The sequence below is a fragment of the Salmo salar genome, chromosome ssa10 (assembly GCF_905237065.1).
Source record: "Salmo salar chromosome ssa10, Ssal_v3.1, whole genome shotgun sequence".
NCBI lineage: Eukaryota > Metazoa > Chordata > Actinopteri > Salmoniformes > Salmonidae > Salmo > Salmo salar.
In genome coordinates, this window is record NC_059451.1 from 82,216,120 (window position 1) to 82,236,741 (window position 20,622).

At 40.5% G+C, this 20,622-nt stretch overlaps 1 protein-coding gene across 1 annotated transcript in view; it reads left to right on the plus strand.

Annotated features, from left to right (window-relative positions):
• LOC106560949 (aminopeptidase N) overlaps positions 1-20,622 on the plus strand; it is a 30,198-nt gene that overhangs the window by 3,231 nt on the left and 6,345 nt on the right. Inside the window, exons 8-30 of the mRNA XM_014124421.2 lie at positions 40-105; positions 315-380; positions 2,171-2,358; positions 2,557-2,633; positions 2,833-2,966; positions 3,059-3,114; positions 3,227-3,374; positions 3,506-3,597; positions 3,780-3,890; positions 4,265-4,432; positions 4,665-4,805; positions 4,941-5,022; positions 5,153-5,309; positions 9,710-10,139; positions 14,448-14,590; positions 15,105-15,229; positions 15,448-15,574; positions 15,677-15,831; positions 15,935-16,048; positions 16,217-16,360; positions 19,645-19,710; positions 19,950-20,015; positions 20,442-20,617. Of these exons, the coding sequence (XP_013979896.2) occupies positions 40-105; positions 315-380; positions 2,171-2,358; positions 2,557-2,633; positions 2,833-2,966; positions 3,059-3,114; positions 3,227-3,374; positions 3,506-3,597; positions 3,780-3,890; positions 4,265-4,432; positions 4,665-4,805; positions 4,941-5,022; positions 5,153-5,309; positions 9,710-10,139; positions 14,448-14,590; positions 15,105-15,229; positions 15,448-15,574; positions 15,677-15,831; positions 15,935-16,048; positions 16,217-16,360; positions 19,645-19,710; positions 19,950-20,015; positions 20,442-20,617 (3,032 nt within the window). The remainder of the gene's footprint in view (positions 1-39; positions 106-314; positions 381-2,170; positions 2,359-2,556; positions 2,634-2,832; positions 2,967-3,058; positions 3,115-3,226; positions 3,375-3,505; positions 3,598-3,779; positions 3,891-4,264; positions 4,433-4,664; positions 4,806-4,940; positions 5,023-5,152; positions 5,310-9,709; positions 10,140-14,447; positions 14,591-15,104; positions 15,230-15,447; positions 15,575-15,676; positions 15,832-15,934; positions 16,049-16,216; positions 16,361-19,644; positions 19,711-19,949; positions 20,016-20,441; positions 20,618-20,622) is intronic.

The following is a 20,622-nucleotide window of genomic DNA, read 5'->3' on the forward strand; positions in this document are numbered from 1 at the left end:
ATATCATGTATCGTCAATTGAATTCTGTGGTGTCCACAGGGAGCATCAGTGTTGAGAATGCTCTCTGATTTCCTGTCTGAAGAGGTCTTCTCCACAGGACTCAGTGTATGTACAGTATATTACCATATTATTAATATAATCCTGAATAACACTGTACTGCAGGTGGTAGAAATAATTATTGTCACTGTCATAAGAGAAGAGTAAGTACAGGGTAGATGTAGTAAAATGTGTCAATGCATCTAAGTTCAAAGCAATTATGTTTATTGTGTTGCTGAATAACCTTTCTGTATATTCTTTCCCCTATTATCCCACAGACATACCTGAACACGTTTGCCTATGATAACACAGTGTATACTGACCTCTGGGATCACCTCCAAATGGTACGTTTTCTCTATTACATAATCAAACGCTGAAACAACAGTAGTGATAACTTGATGAAACTCCTATCTACAATAAAATATACACACACACACAGTACCAGTCAAAAGTTTGGACACACCTACTCATTCAAGATTTTCTTTATTTTTACTATTTTCTACATTGTAGAATAACAGTGAAGACATCAAAAATATGAAATAACACATATGGAATCATATTTTAAATTCTTAAAGGAGCCACGCTTTGCCTTGATGACAGCTTGGCACACTCTTGGCATTCTTTCAACCAGCTTCACCTGGAATGATTTTCCAACAGTCTTGAAGGAGTACCCACATATGCTGAGCACTTGTTGGCTGCTTTTCATTCACTCTGCGGTCCAACTCATCCCAAACCAACTCATCCCAAACCATCTCAATTGGGTTGAGGTCGGGTGATTGTGGAGGCCAGGTCATGTGATGCAGCACTCCATCACTCTCCTTCTTGGTCAAATAGCCCTTACAGAGTCTGGAGGTGTGTTGGGTCATTGTCCTGTTGAAAAACAAATTATAGTCATACTGAGCGTAAACCCAGATGGGATGGCGTATCACTGCAGAATGCTGTGGTAGCCAAGCTGGTTAAGTGTGCCTTGAATTCTAAATCACTGACAGTGTAACTAGCAAAGCACCATCACACCTCCTCCTCCATGCTTCACGGTGGGAACCACACACGTGGAGATAATCCGTTCACCTACTCTGCATCTCACAAAGACACGGCTGTTGGAACCAAAATCTCACATTTTGACTCCTCAGACCAAAGGACAGATTTCCACCAGTCTAATGTCCATTGCTCTTGTTTCTAGGCCCAAGCAAATCTCTTATTCTTATTGGTGTCCTTTAGTAGTGGTTTCTTTGCAGCAATTCAACCATGAAGGCTTGATTCACACAGTCTCCTCTGAACAGTTGATGTTGAGATGCATCTGTTACTTCATCTCTGAAGCATTTATTTGGGCTGCAATCTGAAGTGCAATTAACTCTAATGAATTTATCCTCTGCAGCAGAGGTAACTCTGGGTCTTCCTTTCCTGTGGCGAATATCATAAGAGACAGTTTCATCATAGTCCTTGATGGTTTTTGCAACTGCACTTGAAGAAACTTTCAAAGTTCTTAATTTTCCAAAATTGACTGACCTTCATGTCTTAAAGTAATGATGGACTGTCGTTTCTCTTTGCTTATTTGAGCTGTTCTTGTCATATACCAAATAGGGCCATCTTCTGTATCCCCCCTACCTTGTCACAACTGATTGGCTCAAACGCATTAAGAAGGAACGTAATTCCACAAATTAACTTTTAACAAGGCACACTTGTTAATTGAAATGCATTCCAGGTGAATACCTCATGAAGCTGGTTGAGAGAATGCCAAGAGTGTACAAAGCTGTCATCAAGGCAAAGGATGGCTACTTTGAAGAATCTCAAATATAAAATATATTTTAAATTGGTTAACACTTTTTTTGGTTACTACATGATTCCATGTGTTATTTCATCATTTTGATGTCTTCACTATTATTCTACAATGTAGAAAATAGTACAAGTAAAGGAAAACCCTTGAATGAGTAGGTGTGTCCAATCTTTTGAATGGTACTGTACATAGCGCATTAATATAAATCACACTGCTACTCTCTGATTTTAGCTATTTGCGCCTTTGGTTGGATTGTGGATGGCTGTTCACAAATCTGTAGAATGAGTAGGTGTGTCCACACTTTTGACTGGTACTGTATATATTTGTTTTAACCTTAACATTTCTTTCCTTCGTCTCTAGGCAGTAAATTCCACTGGCACTGGTGCGTCACTTCCCACCGGCCAAACTGTGCACAGCATCATGAACCGCTGGGTCCTTCAGATGGGCTTCCCAGTGGTTACCATAAACACAGCCACTGGACAGATCCACCAGCAGCACTTCCTTCTGGACCCTGCCACTGCAGGGAGTGTACCACCATCTGACTTCAAGTATGCCTGAATGATGAATAATTGCGAACTAAGTTGAGGATAAACAAATGATAGCACTTTAGTATAGGGGGTATACATAACACCTTTCTGAACCAGTCATAAAACCTTTATGAGTGTCACAGTATCATTCATAACAACCTTAATCACTACTAATAAAAAAACGGTATTGCGCCGCAATAACCTAACCTCTTTCCCCAGTTATGAGTGGATAGTACCAATCAGGTGGATGAAGACAGGAGTTGTACAGCAACAGACATGGCTATTGGACAAAACTGGTAGGCATTACAACCACTGACGATGTGGGAACCTGTCAAATGTATTGTGGTATATTTAAAGCTATAAACAGTTCACAGATGGAGATGAGCAAAAGCTAGGGATTACAGTACAGCCAAGAGAATCTTATCAAAGAGCATTATTGAGATATAATATGATGATTTGGAAACTGACATGTTGCTTTTGTCCCTAAATATTAAGCTAATAAGCCTGAAATGACAGTCACTGTGGACAACTGGATACTGGCCAACCTTAACGTCTCTGGATACTATAGGGTTAACTATGATAACGCCAACTGGGAACGTCTCCTCAATGTACTGAGCAGCCATCATGAGGTCAGCCATTGATGAAAACAACCTATTCTCCAAATAAACCTCAAATTACACAAAATACAGAAACAGTCATTCATGCTAATGTTTTTGCATAGTCTATTCCAGTTATCAACAGAGCTCAATTGGTGGATGATGCTTTTAACCTTGCAAGGTGAGTACATCGTTTACTGTATGCGTGATTTAAATAGTAATACTTGGCATTTTATTCATAAATAGTAGGCCTAGAAGGATTATCAATTAATTTGTATATTTTCTCTGTAAAGGGCAAAATATATCGACACAACATTAGCGTTGCGAACAACTAAGTATCTCAGAACAGAAAGGGAATATATGCCGTGGGAGTCAGCTCTCGACAACTTGGACTTTTTCTACCTCATGTTTGATCGGAGTGAAATCTTTGGGGATATGCAGGTTGGTTTATTATCTAGAAAAGCAATGCAAAAAAATATAAAGCATGTTACAAATAATATTATGGGCAGTATACTAAACAAAAAAAAGCATTATAAATTACACTTTTTTTCATGTTTGTTTTGATCTTTTAGGCTTACCTAAAATATCAAGTAGAACCACTTTTTAAGCACTTTGGGAATATCACTAGAAACTGGACGGAAGTACCCACTGGACATATGGACCAGTGAGTAGATCAATAGCCTTACATTTCTTGATTATAATATAACATTTTATTTTTGCTTTTACCCAGCCATGTCAAAACAAAAGTATCCTTTTCACAATATCACTATGGCTTACCTAAGTATATGAAGGCCAAGACAATCCCCTTACTCTACTCTCCCTTTACTTGTATTTTTCCACCCTCAGGTACAACCAGGTGAATGCCATCAGGGTGGCCTGCAGCACTGGTATTGAAGAGTGCCAGACTCTGACTAAAGGCTGGTACAGTCAGTGGATGAAAGACTCTGCAAACAATCCGTGAGTTCAGTAGGACTTGAATGCAATTCGGATTCATTTCTGAATTCCTTTACAGATGTAGGATCTTAATCTGAGCAAGTTTTCTACAGTAGGAAAATAATCCTGCAGCAACAGGAAATGTACATTATTATGTGGATTATAATTTTTGCAGGGGTTCAAACATTTTTCCTAAGGGAAAATTACATCTGAAATTTCAAAATGGAAATGAAAAACTTCAGAAGGATTTAGTGTTTTAAATTAGTAAATGTTTTAATTGTAAATGTTTATCATTCATTACAAATCAAGATCCTACACCTGTAACAGTAAATATCAACATTTGAGTACCACACAGCATGATGGATGCTGAAATATTTATATATTTTATATCCTATTAGGATACACCCCAACTTGAGGACGACAGTGTACTGCAGTGCTATTGCTGCAGGGGGGGCTGCGGAGTGGCAATTTGGTTGGGATCAGTTCAAGGCTGCCACCATCGCTATTGAGGCAGACAAGCTTCGATCTGCCCTGGCCTGTACCAAGCAGCCCTGGCTACTCAACAAGTGAGTTCAAGTTTATCCAGGACAGACATAGTAATGTTAACCTAAAATTGCGATCTGTTATTAGCCCTCCTGTAAGTGTCAGAGTATTCAATAAGCAGCAAAGCATTGATTCTCTGCCTGGCGTCAAAAGGAGAAATATTAAAACAATGCTTGAAAGAGACTTGTGTGTTTGACATGAATATGAGGTGCTTCAATGCCTCATATTGTCTTTGTACCTCCATGCCACATTTAGGTACCTGGAATACACCCTGGATGCAACCAAAATTCGCAAGCAGGATGCTACCTCTACCATTGTTTACATTGCAAGCAACGTGGTGGGCCAGTCTCTGGCCTGGGACTTTATGAGAGACCGATGGAGTTACATCTTTACTCAGTGAGTTTGAGCTTTTAAACACATTGTATTGATTGTTTCATTTTCAAAGTAATTATGTCACATTTGGTAGACTGATATTTGATCTAACTCTTCACTAGATGCTGTTCTCTAGCTTTACCTCTTATTCTGTCATAGGTACGGTGGTGGATCTTTCTCCTTCTCCAACCTCATCAATGGTGTGACCAAGAGGTTCTCAACTGAATTTGAGCTCAAACAGGTAAAATGAAAGTTTAGGGGATTTTTCAGCATGTACTGCTCAACGTGTTCGTATTGGGATACTATGTGGACCCTGAATATTGAGGTTTCTACACAATACATTAAGTTCATGTTTCTCTTCGCTGTCACAGCTCAAGCAATTCCAGGCGGACAACTCTGAGGTTGGCTTTGGCTCAGGTACCTTGGCAGTTTCACAGTCCATTGAGAGGACAACAGCTAACATCAAATGGGTGGCGGAGAACAAGGACTCAGTGCAGGCATGGTTTAACACAGAGGTTCCTAAAGAATAAGGGTCACATGGAGAAACAAACACCTATCCAAAAGCTATGTTCCCTGTTTTTATGAGAGTTTTATGTCTCTTTAACGGTTAAGGACCATTCTGATTCTACAGCTATCCTGCCGCTTAATCAGAAATACTATGTATGAATTGAAATGTGCTTTTTCTAGCAAAGACTAAAGACATTTTGATATATGCCTGCATCCTGAATAACTTTTTGGGGAACTTTATTTTTTATCATAGTATATTTTGCTTAAGTCAATACTGTTAATATTTGAAGACAGTAACTATCTACAATGCTGATTTGTTATAAAACACTGGTTTATTGTTGTGGAAATAATACACTTGTTTGACACTGCATCTTTCATGTAATTTTGCTTCTTACGGACTTTTACATTACTGGAAATAAACGGTTCTCCTTATAACAAGGTAATACATCATTCAATGATAATCAGAGGACTAGCACTCTGAAATAGTCACTGGGCAAACATATTTGATTACAGTAGATATGGTGTCAAGTGCATCTAAGTACAGTGTAACACGTATTGTAATTACTCATTACAACACTGTACTCACAGCAAAAACTCTAAACCCTAACCTTAACTCTAACCTAAATAGAGTGTTTACAATACTTGTTACACTGTAATTACAGAAATAGTCAAAAAACAAATTCAATGGGTTGTCTAGAAGTATTTTGCACGGGGACGAAGACCAGACTTGAAACCCAAACAAAAGAGCGAGGAGTACCTCGAATAAATAACACAAGCGCACAATGATTAACACACGGGACGAGACCCGTAATCATCTGCACAATACAAGCGGCACGAAAGTCAAAACAACAAGGCACAGGTACTCACACAACCAACGGACATTGGAACACTAATCGACAGCCCAAGGGTGAACCAAAGGGCACATTTGTACAATTACAATCAGGGAAATGGGGACCGGGTGTGCGTAATGACACAGTTCCCGAGGGATCCGTGACAGTATGTCTCATACCCAGGGTTGGGGAGCAACATGTAAGGGATTACAAAAAACGGTAACTGTAATCTGTTACATTACCAACAACAATATTGTAATCAGATTATAGATACTTTTGGAAAACTAGATGATTAAGTCAAGGATTACTTTTAAATTCAGAAAGGATGTTTGTGGAAAAAAATCTTTGACACTTCTCTGTTTTCCCAATGACATTCAAATCAGCATTGAAAAAAGGCTCATGTTTAAGTTTGTTCCACCTGAGGGAGTCTGACCACAAGGAGACCACTATGATGACACACCAAATGTGTTTGATGGATCGCGGGAAAAGAGCAGGAATAGGTTTTTTAGGCTACAGTCCAAACATTTCTTCCAATGGTGCGACTGCCGTCGGCATCCAAAGATGATCCAATTTGAATAAACTCTTGGAGGTAATGATAGCAGCAGTGGTGTAATCTACAGCGATACGGATATCACTTATTATTGATATCTACATTACCAGTTAAAAGTTTGGATACACCTACTCATTCAAGGGTTTATCTTTATTTTTATTATTTTCTACATTGTAGAATAGTGAAGACATCAAAAATATGAAATAACACATATGGAATCATGTAGTAACCAAAAAAGTGCTAACCAATTTAAAATATAATTTATATTTGAGATTATTCAAAGTACCTTGCTGACAGCTTTGCACACTCTTCACATTCTCTCAACCTGCTTCATGAGGAATGCTTTTCCAACAGTCTTGAAGGAGTTCCCACATATGCTGAGCACTTGTTGGCTGCTTTTCCTTCACTCTACGGTCCAACTCATCCCAAACCATCTCAATTGGGTTGAGGTCGGGTGATTGTGGAGGCCAGGTCATCTGATGCAGTGCTCCATCACTCTCCTTTGTCAAATAGCCCTTACACAGCCTGGAGGTGTGTTTTGGGTCATTGTCCTGTTGAAAAACAAATGATAGTGGGACTAAGTGCAAACGAGATGGGATGGTGTAATGCTGCAGAATGCTGTGGTAACCATGCTGGTTAAGTGTGCCTTGAATTCTAAATAAATCACAGACAGTGTAACCAGCAAAGCACCCCCACACAATCACACCTCCTCCTCCATGCCTAAAGGTGGGAACCACACATCCGGAGATAATCGTTCACCTACTCTGCGTCTCACAAAGACACAGCGGTTGGAACCAAAAATCTCAAATTTGGACTAATTTCCACCAAGTCTCTTTTTCTTATTGGTGTCCTTTAGTAGTGGTTTCTTTGCAGCAATTCAACCATGAAGGCCTGATTCACGCAATCTCCTCTGAACAGTTGATGTTGAGATGTGTCTGTTACTTGAACTCTGTGAAGCATTTATTTGGGCTGCAATTTCTGAGGCTGGTTACTCTAATGAACTTATCCTCTGCAGCAGAGGTAACTCTGGGTCTTCCTTTCCTGTGGCGGTCCTCATGAGAGCCAGTTTCATCATAGCGTTTGATGGTTTTTGCGACTGCACTTGAAGAAACTTTCAAAGTTCTTGAAATCTTCCGTATTGACTGACCTTCATGTCCTAAAGTAATGATGGACTGTCGTTTCTCTTTGCTTATTTGAGCTGTTGCCATAATATGGACTTGGTCTTTTACCAAATAGGGCTATCTTCTGTATACCACCCCTACCTTGTCACAACACAACTGATTGGCTCAAACGCATTAAAGGAAAGAAATTCCACAAATTAACTTTTAACAAGGCACACCTGTTAATTTGAATGCATTCCAGGTGAATACCTCATGAAACTGGTTGAGAGAATGCCAAGAGTGTGCAAAGCTGTCATCAAGGCAAAGGATGGCTACTTTGAAGAATCTCTCATCTAAAATATATTTTCAATTGGTTGACACTTTTTTGGTTACTACATGATTCCATGTGTTATTTCATCATTTTGATGTCTTCACTATTATTCTACAATGTAGAAAATAGTACAAATAAAGAAAAACCCTTGAATGAGTAGGTGTGTCCAATCTTTTGAATGGTACTGTACATAGCGCATTGATATAAATCACACTGCTACTCTCTGATTTAGCTATTTGCGCCTTTGGTTGGATTGTGGATGACTGTTCACAAATCTAAATGTGTATTTGAACCCAATAATGGTTGAATTCAAGAAGTTTAAGCTGCCTATCAATCATTGGTTTTGAAACCAGTGGACAGCAAAAAATGAGCTCTTGCAACAGCTGCATAGAGCAGATCCCAACCTATGGAATAAATGTAGGGCTTTTATTACTCAATCTAATTCATGTTGATAAAAAAATCCATAGGCCTAATGGACACATGCTCAAACTCACACACTTTTGATAGACTTATAGGGGCAATCTGTAGTTGTTACATCCATTTTTGGACTTATAAATTATATATATTAAATGTAAAGATATAATTTAATGTAGTAGAAAGCTATGGGTTACAAGAAGCCTACATAACCAACCCATCAAGTACAATTTCGTAAGGGTGTTAAACTGGCGGCAGAGAAGTCAGACGCAGGAGAGAAATAACGGTTTCCAACGGCTCAGTTTATTTACAAAAAACCCACCAGAAAACAATAATAAAAATCAATGGGTAACATAACCCGACGCACACCAGTACAGACGTACACATACACTTACAATAAACAATCTCCAACAAGGACATGAGGGGAAACAGAGGGTTAAATACACAACATGTAATTGATGGGATTGGAACCAGGTGTGAAGGAAGACAAGACAAAACCAATGGAAATTGAAAAATGGATCAGTGATGGCTAGAAGGTCGGTGACGTCGACCGCCGAACACCGCCCGAACAAGGAGTGGGACCGACTTCGGCGGAAGTCGTGACAAATTTAACATCCATATATGGCCAGCAATGTAAACTTTAACATTGATTTATCCTGCAATAGATGTCGTTCAATTGGTAACATACATTTGTATCTTCTTCTAGTGCCTCTTAAGGGGAAAGTAATCTAAAATGAACTGAATGTAATCAGATTACATTAATGAGTTTGGGTAATCCAAAGGTTACGTTACTGATTACAATTTTGGACAGGTAACTAGTAATGGTAACGGATTATATTTAGAAAGTAACCTACCCAACCCTGGTCATCCCTGGAATGGTGATCGATGAATGTGTAAAAATGTCAGTTGCTTAAGGAACAACACAATAAAAAGTTATTACCGGCCATTTTTCTCTCTTATCATCTTCTTTTAGCTGTCAGCAACTCCCCACCCACAAAAGCTACTACTAAATAGATCATCCATTAATTTTGAAGGGAAGCACTGGTATCAGCTCAGCCCTCTCACTTAGTGCGTGCTGAGACTACTCTAGGACATGGAGAAATCCTGCAAAATCAGCAAGTTCTTTATTCTCTGCGTTGTGCTGGGAGTCCTCTCTGTGGCGACCATTGTTACATTGTGGGCTATTGCACTGACAGATAGCGTAGAGGTCGACGCCCCATGGGACAAGTACCGTCTCCCAGACACCCTGAAGCCTGACCACTACAACCTAACCCTGTGGCCTCGTCTCACCGCTAACGCACAAGGCCTCTACATCTTCACAGGGAAATCCTATGTGGTCTTCCAATGTGTGAAGGAGACAGACCTGATCCTCATACACTCCAACAAGCTGAACTACACCAAGTGGGCTGATGACCATCTGGCTAAACTGTCTGCTCTCGGTAGCACACCCGCACCAACCATAAAGAAATCCTGGCTACAGCCAACAACTCAGTTCCTGGTATTGGAACTGAATGGCAAGTTAGCTGTTGGAGAATCCTACCAGCTGGACACAGTGTTTGTTGGGGAGCTGGCTGATGACCTAGCAGGTTTTTATAGGAGTGAATATGAAGAAGATGGAGTTAAAAAGTGAGTCAATTGAATCTTCATTTTGATAACAGGGAAGGTAGCCTAGTGGTTAAGAGTGTTGGGCCAGTAACCGAAAGGTCATTGGTTTTTAATCCCGGGGCCAACTAGATAAAATGTATCCCGATGTGCTCTTGAGCAAGACACTTAAAACCCTAAGGTTGATGTCTGCACCTGCACAGAAATCTCATTAGCATAATACAACAATCGATATAAAAATCTGTCAGTTTAAGCTACAGATATTTTTGCATTTTTGTCTCAATCGACCGCATCCGTCTATGTCGCACTTCTGCATCTTCTGCATTGGGGCGGCAGGTAGCCTAGTGGTTAGAGTATTGGACTAGTAACTGAAAGGTTGCTAAATTGAATCCCGAGCTGATAAGGTAAAAATCTGTTGTTCTGCCCCTGAACAAGGCAGTTAACCCACTGTTCCTACGCCGTCATTGTAAATAAGAATTTGTTCTTAACTGACTTGCCTAGTTAAATACAGGTAAAAGAAAAAAAAATATGCAGTGAAAGGTGACAGAGTTAGAACGGTGCTTGTCAGACCATGAGACATCCCGGAAATCGGTCTTCTCACAAAATTGACTGTAGCGCCTACAAACGATTATGACCCATCTATGGAAAGCCGAGACTCTCACGAACACGATGGTGTTCTCCGTTTTTCTCTACGACCTCCACAAGTATCAGGAGTCGGTACAACCGGTCTGCCAACTTCTGTCTGTAGCGTCCAAACCGTTCGGGCTACACATTAATATGACCCCTCTGTGCAAAGGTGACATGTTAGTTGTTTTGCTCTAGGTTGCCCACAGGCCTTACAAGACTCATCTGAAGGTCTGAAAAAATGAATGGAAGTACAGTGCCTTCGAAAAGTATTCAGACCCCTTGACTTTTTCCACATTTTGTTGCGTTACACCCTTATTCTAAAATTGATTAAATTGTTTTTTCCCCTTATCAATCTACACACAATACCCCATAATGACAAAGCAAAAACAGGTTTTATAAATTTTTGCGAAAGTATTAAAAAAAGACATGCTTCACTGTAGGGATGGTGCCAGGTTTCCTCCAGATGTGGCGCTTGGCATTCAGGCCAAAGAGTTCAATCTTGGTTTCATCAGACCAGAGAATCTTGTTTCTCATGGTCTGAGAGTCTTAAGGTGACTTTTGGCAAACTCCAAGTGGGCCTTTTACTGAGGAGTGGCTTCTGTCTTGCCAGTCTACCATAAATGCCTGATTGGTGGAGTGCTGCAGAGATGGTTGTCCTTCTGGAAGTTTCTCCCATCTCCACAGCGGAACTCTAGAGCTCTGTCAGAGTGACCATCGGGTTCTTGGTCACCTCCCTGACCAAGGTCCTTCTCCCCCGATTGCTCAATTTGGCCGGGCTGCCAGCTCTAGGAAGAGTCTTGGTGGTTCTAAACATCTTCCTTTTAAGAATGATAGATGCCACTGTGTTCTTGGGGACCTTCAATGCTGCAGACATTTTTTGGTACCCTTCTCCAGATATGTGCCTCGACACAATCCTGTCTTGGAGCTCTACGGACAATTCCTTTGACCTCATGGCTTGGTTTTTTCTCTGACATGAATTGTCAACTGTGGGACCTTCTATAGACAGGTGTGTGCCTTTCCAAATCATGTCCAATCAGTTGAATTTATCACAAGTGTAGAAACCTCTCAAGGATGATCAATGGAAACCGGATGCACCGGAGCTCAATTTTGAGTCTCATAGCAAAGGGTCTGAATACTTATGTAAATAAGGTTTATCTGTTTTTATTTATAAAACATTTTTAACAGTTGTAAAAAACTGTTTTTCACTTTATCATTATGGGGTATTGTGTGTAGATTGCTGAGTATTTAAAAAAATAAAATTATTATTATTATTATTTTAAATAAGGCTGTAAAATGTGGAAAAAGTCAAAGGGTCTGAGTACTTTCCGAAGGCACTGTATATATTGAGACTGTTTAATGCCAAAAATATGGGGTTAAATACATGTAAAAAACAAACAAATGTTTCCTGATCTATCTTATGTCTCTCAGATATAGGAGAGACACTTCAGAACAAACTTATTTTTGATATTTTTTGGGACTGTTATCTGTTATTAAATGTGTTTTTATGGGCTAATAGCAGTAAGGTCAAAAATAAATTGATACTTCAGGGGGTCTTAAAATTCATAATCAAATAGCTAAATGATCCTTGGTATGACCTTCTTAAAACAATTCCATATAGCTTAGTAACCCCCCCCCCGTAAGTCACTCTGGATAAGAGCATCTGCTACATAACTTAAAATGTTTAATATTTTCTTCCATTTCTCACAAAACTTATCAGTACTCAGTGTCATACTGCATTGAAAACTCTAATAGGTTAAATAAACTCAATCATATCTAATCATTTACATTCAGCAAAATTGTGTATCGTAAATATGTACAAATCAAGAGGTGGGTTTCCACTGAAAAACAGGAACCTGAAGTTTTTCTCCCACAGCGAAACAGGAAGTAGCTTTAGAGGAGTGAGTGATTAGTCTTCCCTTTAAAATGTCCCACACGCTGTTTGTTTACCAACCTTTGAACAACAATACACAGATACTCAGCTACGTAATATACTGCTAAAAAAAATAAAGGGAACACTTAAACAACACAATGTAACTCCAAGTCAATCACACTTCTGTGAAATCAAACTGTCCACTTAGGAAGCAACACTGATTGACATTACATTTCACATGCTGTTGTGCAAATGGAATAGACAACAGGTGGAAATTATAGGCAATTAGCAAGACACCCCCAATAAAGGAGTGGTTCTGCAGGTGGTAACCACAGACCACTTCTCAGTTCCTATGCTTCCTGGCTGATGTTTTGGTCACTTTTGAATGCTGGCGGTGCTTTCACTCTAGTGGTAGCATGAGACGGAGTCTACAACCCACACAAGTGGCTCAGGTAGTGCAGCTCATCCAGGATGGCACATCAATGCGAGCTGTGGCAAGAAGGTTTGCTGTGTTTGTCAGCGTAGTGTCCAGAGCATGGAGGCACTACCAGGAGACAGGCCAGTACATCAGGAGACGTGGAGGAGGCCGTAGGAGGGCAACAACCCAGCAGCAGGACCGCTACCTCCGCCTTTGTGCAAGGAGGAGCAGGAGGAGCACTGCCAGAGCCCTGCAAAATGACCTCCAGCAGGCCACAAATGTGCATGTCTGCTCAAACGGTCAGAAACAGACTCCATGAGGGTGGTATGAGGGCCCGACGTCCACAGGTGGGGGTTGTGCTTACAGCCCAACACCGTGCAGGACATTTGGCATTTGCCAGAAAACACCAAGATTGGCAAATTCGCCACTGGCGCCCTGTGCTCTTCACAGATGAAAGCAGGTTCACACTGAGCACATGTGACAAACGTGACAGAGTCTGGAGACGCCGTGGAGAACGTTCTGCTGCCTGCAACATCCTCCAGCATGACCGGTTTGGCGGTGGGTCAGTCATGGTGTGGGGTGGCATTTCTTTGGGGGGCCGCACAGCCCTCCATGTGCTCGCCAGAGGTAGCCTGACTGCCATTAGGTATTGAGATGAGATCCTCAGACCCCTTGTGAGACCATACGCTGGTGCGGTTGGCCCTGGGTTCCTCCTAATGCAAGACAATGCTAGACCTCATGTGGCTGGAGTGTGTCAGCAGTTCCTGCAAGAGGAAGGCATTGATGCTATGGACTGGCCCGCCCGTTCCCCAGACCTGAATCCAATTGAGCACATCTGGGACATCATGTCTCGCTCCATCCACCAATGCCACGTTGCACCACAGACTGTCCAGGAGTTGGTGGATGCTTTAGTCCAGGTCTGGGAGGAGATCCCTCAGGAGACCATCCGCCACCTCATCAGGAGCATGCCCAGGCATTGTAGGGAGGTCATACAGGCACGTGGAGGCCACACACACTACTGAGCCTAATTTTGACTTGTTTTAAGGACATTACATCAAAGTTGGATCAGCCTGTAGTGTTGTTTTCCACTTTAATGTTGAGTGTGACTCCAAATCCAGACCTCCATGGGTTGATAAATTGGATTTCCATTGATTATTTTTGTGTGATTTTGTTGTCAGCACATTCAACTATGTAAAGAAAAAAGTATTTAATAAGATTATTTCATTCATTCAAATCTAGGATGTGTTATTTTAGTGTTCCCTTTATTTTTTTGAGCAGTGTATTATGCATTTCATAAATCTTGTCTTCAATATGAATGTACGTCTAAATGGTATAACCTCAACGGTGGTACACCTTATACTCTTGATTTTTCCATGCACAGACTCAGTAATAATCAAACTATGCTTGTCCTTCACAGGGTTGTAGCTACTTCTCAGATGCACCCTACTCACACCAGGAAAACATTCCCCTGTTTTGATGAGCCTGCGAGGAAAGCCGTCTTCCACATCACACTCCTCCATCCCCGTGGGACTGTGGCCCTGTCAAACAGCAAGGAGCAAGGTTAGTTGAAACGGCTATATGCATCCAAACACAGCCCTAGTTTCCAGGAATCACAAGTATTTAAAGCTGCAAAATGTACGTTTTTGGGCGACCTGACCAAATTCACATAGAAATATAAGTTATGAAAGCAGGTCTAAAAAGCTGTAGATATGTTCTATGCATGCTGTTTCTATGCTTTCCAATCTTAAATTTCGTTTTTGCGTCTTTTACTTTTGGTTTTGTACACCAGATTCAAACAGCTGAAAATCTAATATTTTTGGTTAATGAAAATATATTTCACAGCGGTTTAGATGGTACAATGATTCTCTACACTATGCATTGCTTGTTCGTCACATAAACTGAAATTATTATTCAAATTTTAGCAACCTTGGAAATGGCGGAGTGATTTCTTCATATTGCACCTTTAAAATAAATACTGTATTATGTTACTGTTTATACTGAAACCATTTGACAGCCCTTCTTTCAAGGGATCATATTGTCCTGACAATCTGTTTCTGCTCTTCTTTGGAAACAGTTAACACCACTGTAAACACTGTCACACAGACCAGATTTGAGCAAACCAAGAGAATGTCAACCTACCTACTGGCCCTGATTGTCTGTGACTATTCATTTATCAGCGCTCAGGAGGGAAATATTGAGGTAATGAAATCAACTACATTTTTGCATCATTCCACTGCAGTAACAACAATCATACAAGGTACTGAGCCTGTGGATGTATCGTGTACTTTCTCAACAGTAATCTAACCAGTGATGATTCTTGTCCATGTTGGGTGGGTGTTTACAGTACAAAGTGTACTGTAAGGGTTTACATCAGTAAGAGTTGTGATTGGAATAAGTCTCCTGGCCTGTCCGTGCAGATTCGGATCTGGGCTCGTAGAAAAGCCATCAGTGAAGGACATGGAGAATATGCGCTCAATCTAACAGGACCAATCCTGTCCTTTTTTGAGGTGTATTACAATGCCACCTACCCTCTCTCCAAATCAGGTAAGATTTTAAATTGACCACGTGATTTGCAAATGATATCATCATGATATGATTTGGAAAATAAAATAATTGTTGAATTTCTTTTCAAACATCCCTGTATAGACCAGATTGCCCTTCCTGACTTCTATTTTGGGGCCATGGAGAATTGGGGACTGGTTACCTACAGGGAAACAAATCTGCTTTACAATCCTATAACATCCTCCAATGGAAACAAAGAGAGAACAGCCACCATCATTGCACATGAACTTGCACACATGGTAGGATACAGTCCAGGGAATCAGACTATCATTGCTCGTTCTTAAAAAGATGAATTCAAACATTAATTTCATTTTTATCTGTCATGGTCTTTCTTTTTGTCAGTGGTTTGGAAATCTAGTGACCCTGAGATGGTGGAATGAAGTCTGGCTGAATGAGGGCTTTGCATCCTACGTGTCTTATCTTGGGGCTGATTATGCTGAATCCACTTGGAACGTGGTAAGGTTTCCCATTAAAGACAAGACACGCATCCATCCCCTCCCATTAGCATTTGATAAAAAGGTGATAGTGGTGCCAAATGTGACTAGTAATCTACCTTTCTGTGTACAAGCAGTCACTGAAAGTCACATGTACAGTATACTACAGCCCTATGTTTCTCCTCCACAGAAAGATCTCATAGTTCTTGATGATGTGCACAGGGTGTTTGCAGTGGATGCCCTGGCTTCCTCTCACCCCCTGTCCTCCAAAGAGGAGGACATCCAGAAGCCTGAGCAAATCAGTGAACAGTTTGATGTCATCTCTTACAGCAAGGTAAACATAAGACAATACGAACTCAGTCAAAACATTCATGTACAGTGCCTTCAGAAAAGTGTTCATACCACTTTACTTAATCCACATTTTGTTGTGTTACAGCCTGAATTCAAAATGAATTACATTTTAAAAATGTCACCCATCTACACACAATACCCCATAATGACAAAGTGAAAAGCAGAGATTACAGCTGTGAAGTCTTTCTTGGTTAGTCTCTAAGAGTTTCCACACCTGGATTGTGCAACATTTGCACATTATTCTTTCCAAATTTCTTCAAGCTCTGTCAAATTGGTTGTTGGAAATTGCTAGACAACCATCTTTCCATAGATTTTCAAGTAGATTTAAGTCAAAACTGTAACTCTGCTACTCAGGAACATTCCCTGTCTTCTTGGTAAGCAACTCCAGTGTAGATTTGGCCTTGTGTTTTAGATTATTGTCCTGATGAAATGTTTATTCATCTCCCAGTGTCTGGTGGAAAGCAGACTGAACCAGGTTTTGCCTGTGTTTAGCTCCATTATGTTTCTTTTTTATCCTGAAAAACTCCTCAGTCATTAACGATTACAAGCATACCCATAGCATGATGCAGCCACCAGTATGCTTGAAAATATGAAGAGTGGTAGTTAGTAATGTGTGGTATTGGATTTGCCCCAAACATAGCATGTTGTATTCAGGACAAAAACTTAAATGCCTTGCCACATTTTTTGGAGTATTACTTTAGTGCCTTATTGCAAACAGGTGGCATGTTTTGGAATATTTGTATTCTGTACAGGCTTCCTTCTTTTCACTCTGTTATTTAGGTTAGTATTGTGGACTAAGTACAATGTTATTGATCCATCCTCAGTTTTCTCCTATCACATCCATTAAACTGTGAAACTGTTTTAACGTCACCATTGGCCAACTGAGTTAGGAATGACACCTGTATCTTTGTAGTGACTGGGTGTATTGATACACCATCCAAAGTGTAATTAATAACTTCACCATGCTCAAAGGAATATTCAATGTCTGCTTCTTTTTTTTACCCATCTGCCAATAGGAGCCCTTCTTTGCAAGGCATTGGAAAACCTCCCTACTCTTTGTGGTTGAACCTGTGTTTGAAATTCACTGCTCAACTGAGGGACCTTACAGATATAGTGCATTCAGAAAGTATTCAGACCCCTTCCCTTTTTCCACATTGTTACGTTACAGCCTTATTCTAAAATGGATTAAATAAATAAAAATCCTCATCAATCTACACACAATTCGCCATAATGACTAAGCGAAAACAGGTTTTTAGAATGTTTGCACATTTATAAAAAACAGAAAAACCTTATTTACATAAGTATTCAGACCCTTTGATATGAGACTCGAAATTGAGCTCAGGTGCATCCCATTTTCATTGATCATCCTTGAGATGTTTCTACAACTTGATTGGAGTTCACCTGTGGTAAATTCAATTGATTGGACATGATTTGGAAAGGTAAACATGTCTATATAAGGTCCCACAGTTGTCAGAGCAAATACCAAGCCATGAGGTCAAAGGAATTGTCCGTAGAACTCCGAGACAGGATTTTGTCGAGACACAGATCTGGGGAAAGGTACCAAAAATGTCTGCAGTATTGAAGATCCACAAGAACACATTGGCCTCCATCATTCTTAAATGAAGACATTTGAAACCACCAAGAACCCGATAGTCACTCTGACAGTGCTCCAGAGCTCCTCTGTGAAGATGGGGGAACCTTCCAGAAGGCCAACCATCTCTGCAGCACTTCACCAATCAGGCTGTTATGGTAGAGTGGCCAGACGGAAGCCAGTCCTCAGTAAAAGGCACATGACAGCCACTCGGAATTTGCTAAAAAGGCACCTAAAGGACTCTCAGACCATGAGAAACAAGATTCTCTGGTCTGATGAAACCAAGATTGAACTCCTTGGCCTGAATGCCAAGCGTCACGTCTGGAGGAAATCTGGCACCATCCCTACGGTGAAGCATGGTGGTGACAGCATCATGCTGTGGGGATGTTTTTCAGAGGCAGGGACTGGGAGACTAGTCACTATCGAGGGAAAGATGAAGGGAGCAAAGTTGAGAGATCCTTGATGAAAACCTGCTCCAGAGCGCTCAGGACCTCAGACTGGGGCGAAGATTCACCTTCCAACAGGACAACGACCCTAAGCACACAGCCAAGACAACGCAGGAGTGGCTTCGGGACAACTCTCTGAATGTCCTTGACTGGCACAGCCAGAGCCCAGACTTGAACCCGATCTAACATCTCTGGAGAGACCTGAAAATAGCTGTGCAGCGACGTTCCCCATCCAACCTGACAGTGCTTGAGAGGATCTGCAGAGAAGAATGGGAGAAACTCCCCGAATACAGGTGTGCCAAGCTTGTAGTGTCATACCCAAGAAGACTCGAGGCTGTAATCGCTGCCAAAGGTGCTTCAACAAAGTACTGAGTAAAGGGTCTGAATACTTATGCAAATGTAATATTTCAGTTCTCTATTTTTAATACATTTGCTAAAATTTCTAAAACCTGTTTTTGCTTTGTCCTTATGGGGTACTGTGTGTAGATTGAGATTTTTTTTTTTAAATCCCTTTTTGAATAAGGCCGTAATGTTACAAAATGTGGAAAAAGTCAAGGCGTCTGAATACTTTCTGAATGCACGGTATTTGCATGTGTGGGGCACAGAGTTCAGGTAGTCATTCAAAAATCATGTTAAACACTATTACCACACACAGTCCATGCAACTTATTATGTAACTTGTTAATAAGCACATTTTTGCTCCTGAACTTATTTAGGCTTGCCATAACAAAGGGGTTGAATAATTATTTACTCAAGACATTTCAGCTTTTCATTTTTAATTAAATTGAACCAATTCTGAAAACATAATTCCCCTTTGACATTATGGAATTATGCAGTAGATGCCAGTGGCATGGAGCTTCCTGGTACAGTGCATGACATCATGAACCACTGGGTCCTTCAGATGGGCTTCCCAGTGGTCACCATAAACACACAAGCACTTCCTACTGGACTCTGAATATGTTGGGAGTGTACCACCATCTGACTTTTGCCAGTCACAAAAAAATTTAAATAAATGTTTCTTCAGGCTGTAACACAACAAATGTGGAAAAATGTAAGGGTTGTGAATACTTTCTTCTTTTTTAAATAAAGGTTAAATAAAATAAATAAATAAAATGTGTTAATGTAGTGTTGTGAATGATAGTGTTCTACAACCTACACTCTTCAATTTCTGTTTCATTATTTCTGTTTTGAAAGCATTTTAGTTTTCAGCCATTTTGTACTCTCTCTACAGGGGGCATCAGTGTTGAGAATGCTGTCAGATTTTCTAACTGAACCAGTCTTCGTCCAAGGACTAAGTGTATGTATGTCTTACTGTCCCAAGGCACTGCTACAGCCCAGGATCTTCTCTTGATATGATACACATTTATCATAGTTATGTTAAGCATTAAGGAATGCTGTTTGTATAGTGTGTGTGAGAGGAAAACAACTGAGTAGACCCCTTGGGCTCTGTGTTGGAAGAGAATTTCTCATTATTAACTGTAGAATATATTGCCTATGATTAATGGTTCTAAGTACAGAATACATATTTTTCTCTAGAGCTACCTGAATCACTTTGCCTACGATAACACAGTGGGGACAGACCTTTGGGATCATCTACAACGAGTAAGTCCCTTAGAAACAATCAATAGCGTTCATTAGCTATTCCTATTTTCAACTTTGTACTGTTGGAATTAATGATTAATCTGTGGCAGTACTACACATTCCGTCAGAATGTGGAGAATATGTATTTATTTATTAACCTTTATTTAACTAGGCAAGTCAGTTAAGAACAAATTCTTATTTACAATGATGGCCTACCCCGGCCAAACCCAGACGACGCTGGGCCAATTGTGCGCCGGATGTGATACAGCCTGGATATTATGTGTGCCTTTACAGCAGCAAATGATACTGACCGAGCTCACATTGTATTTACAGTCATATCAATGAGAATGTGGACTTCTGAATTGTAGTCATGAAAATGCTGCCCTCCTATGGTTCAGGGAACATAATACTATCTCTAATCGTTCTCCTGTGTGTCTCCCTCTCTAGGCAGTAGATGACAGTGACATAGAACTTCCTGGTACAGTCCATGACATCATGAACCGCTGGGTCCTTCAGATGGGCTTTCCAGTGGTCACCATAAACACAGCCACTGGACTGATCACCCAGAAGCACTTCTTACTGGACCCTGATTCTGTGGGGAGTGTACCACCATCTGACTTCAAGTACG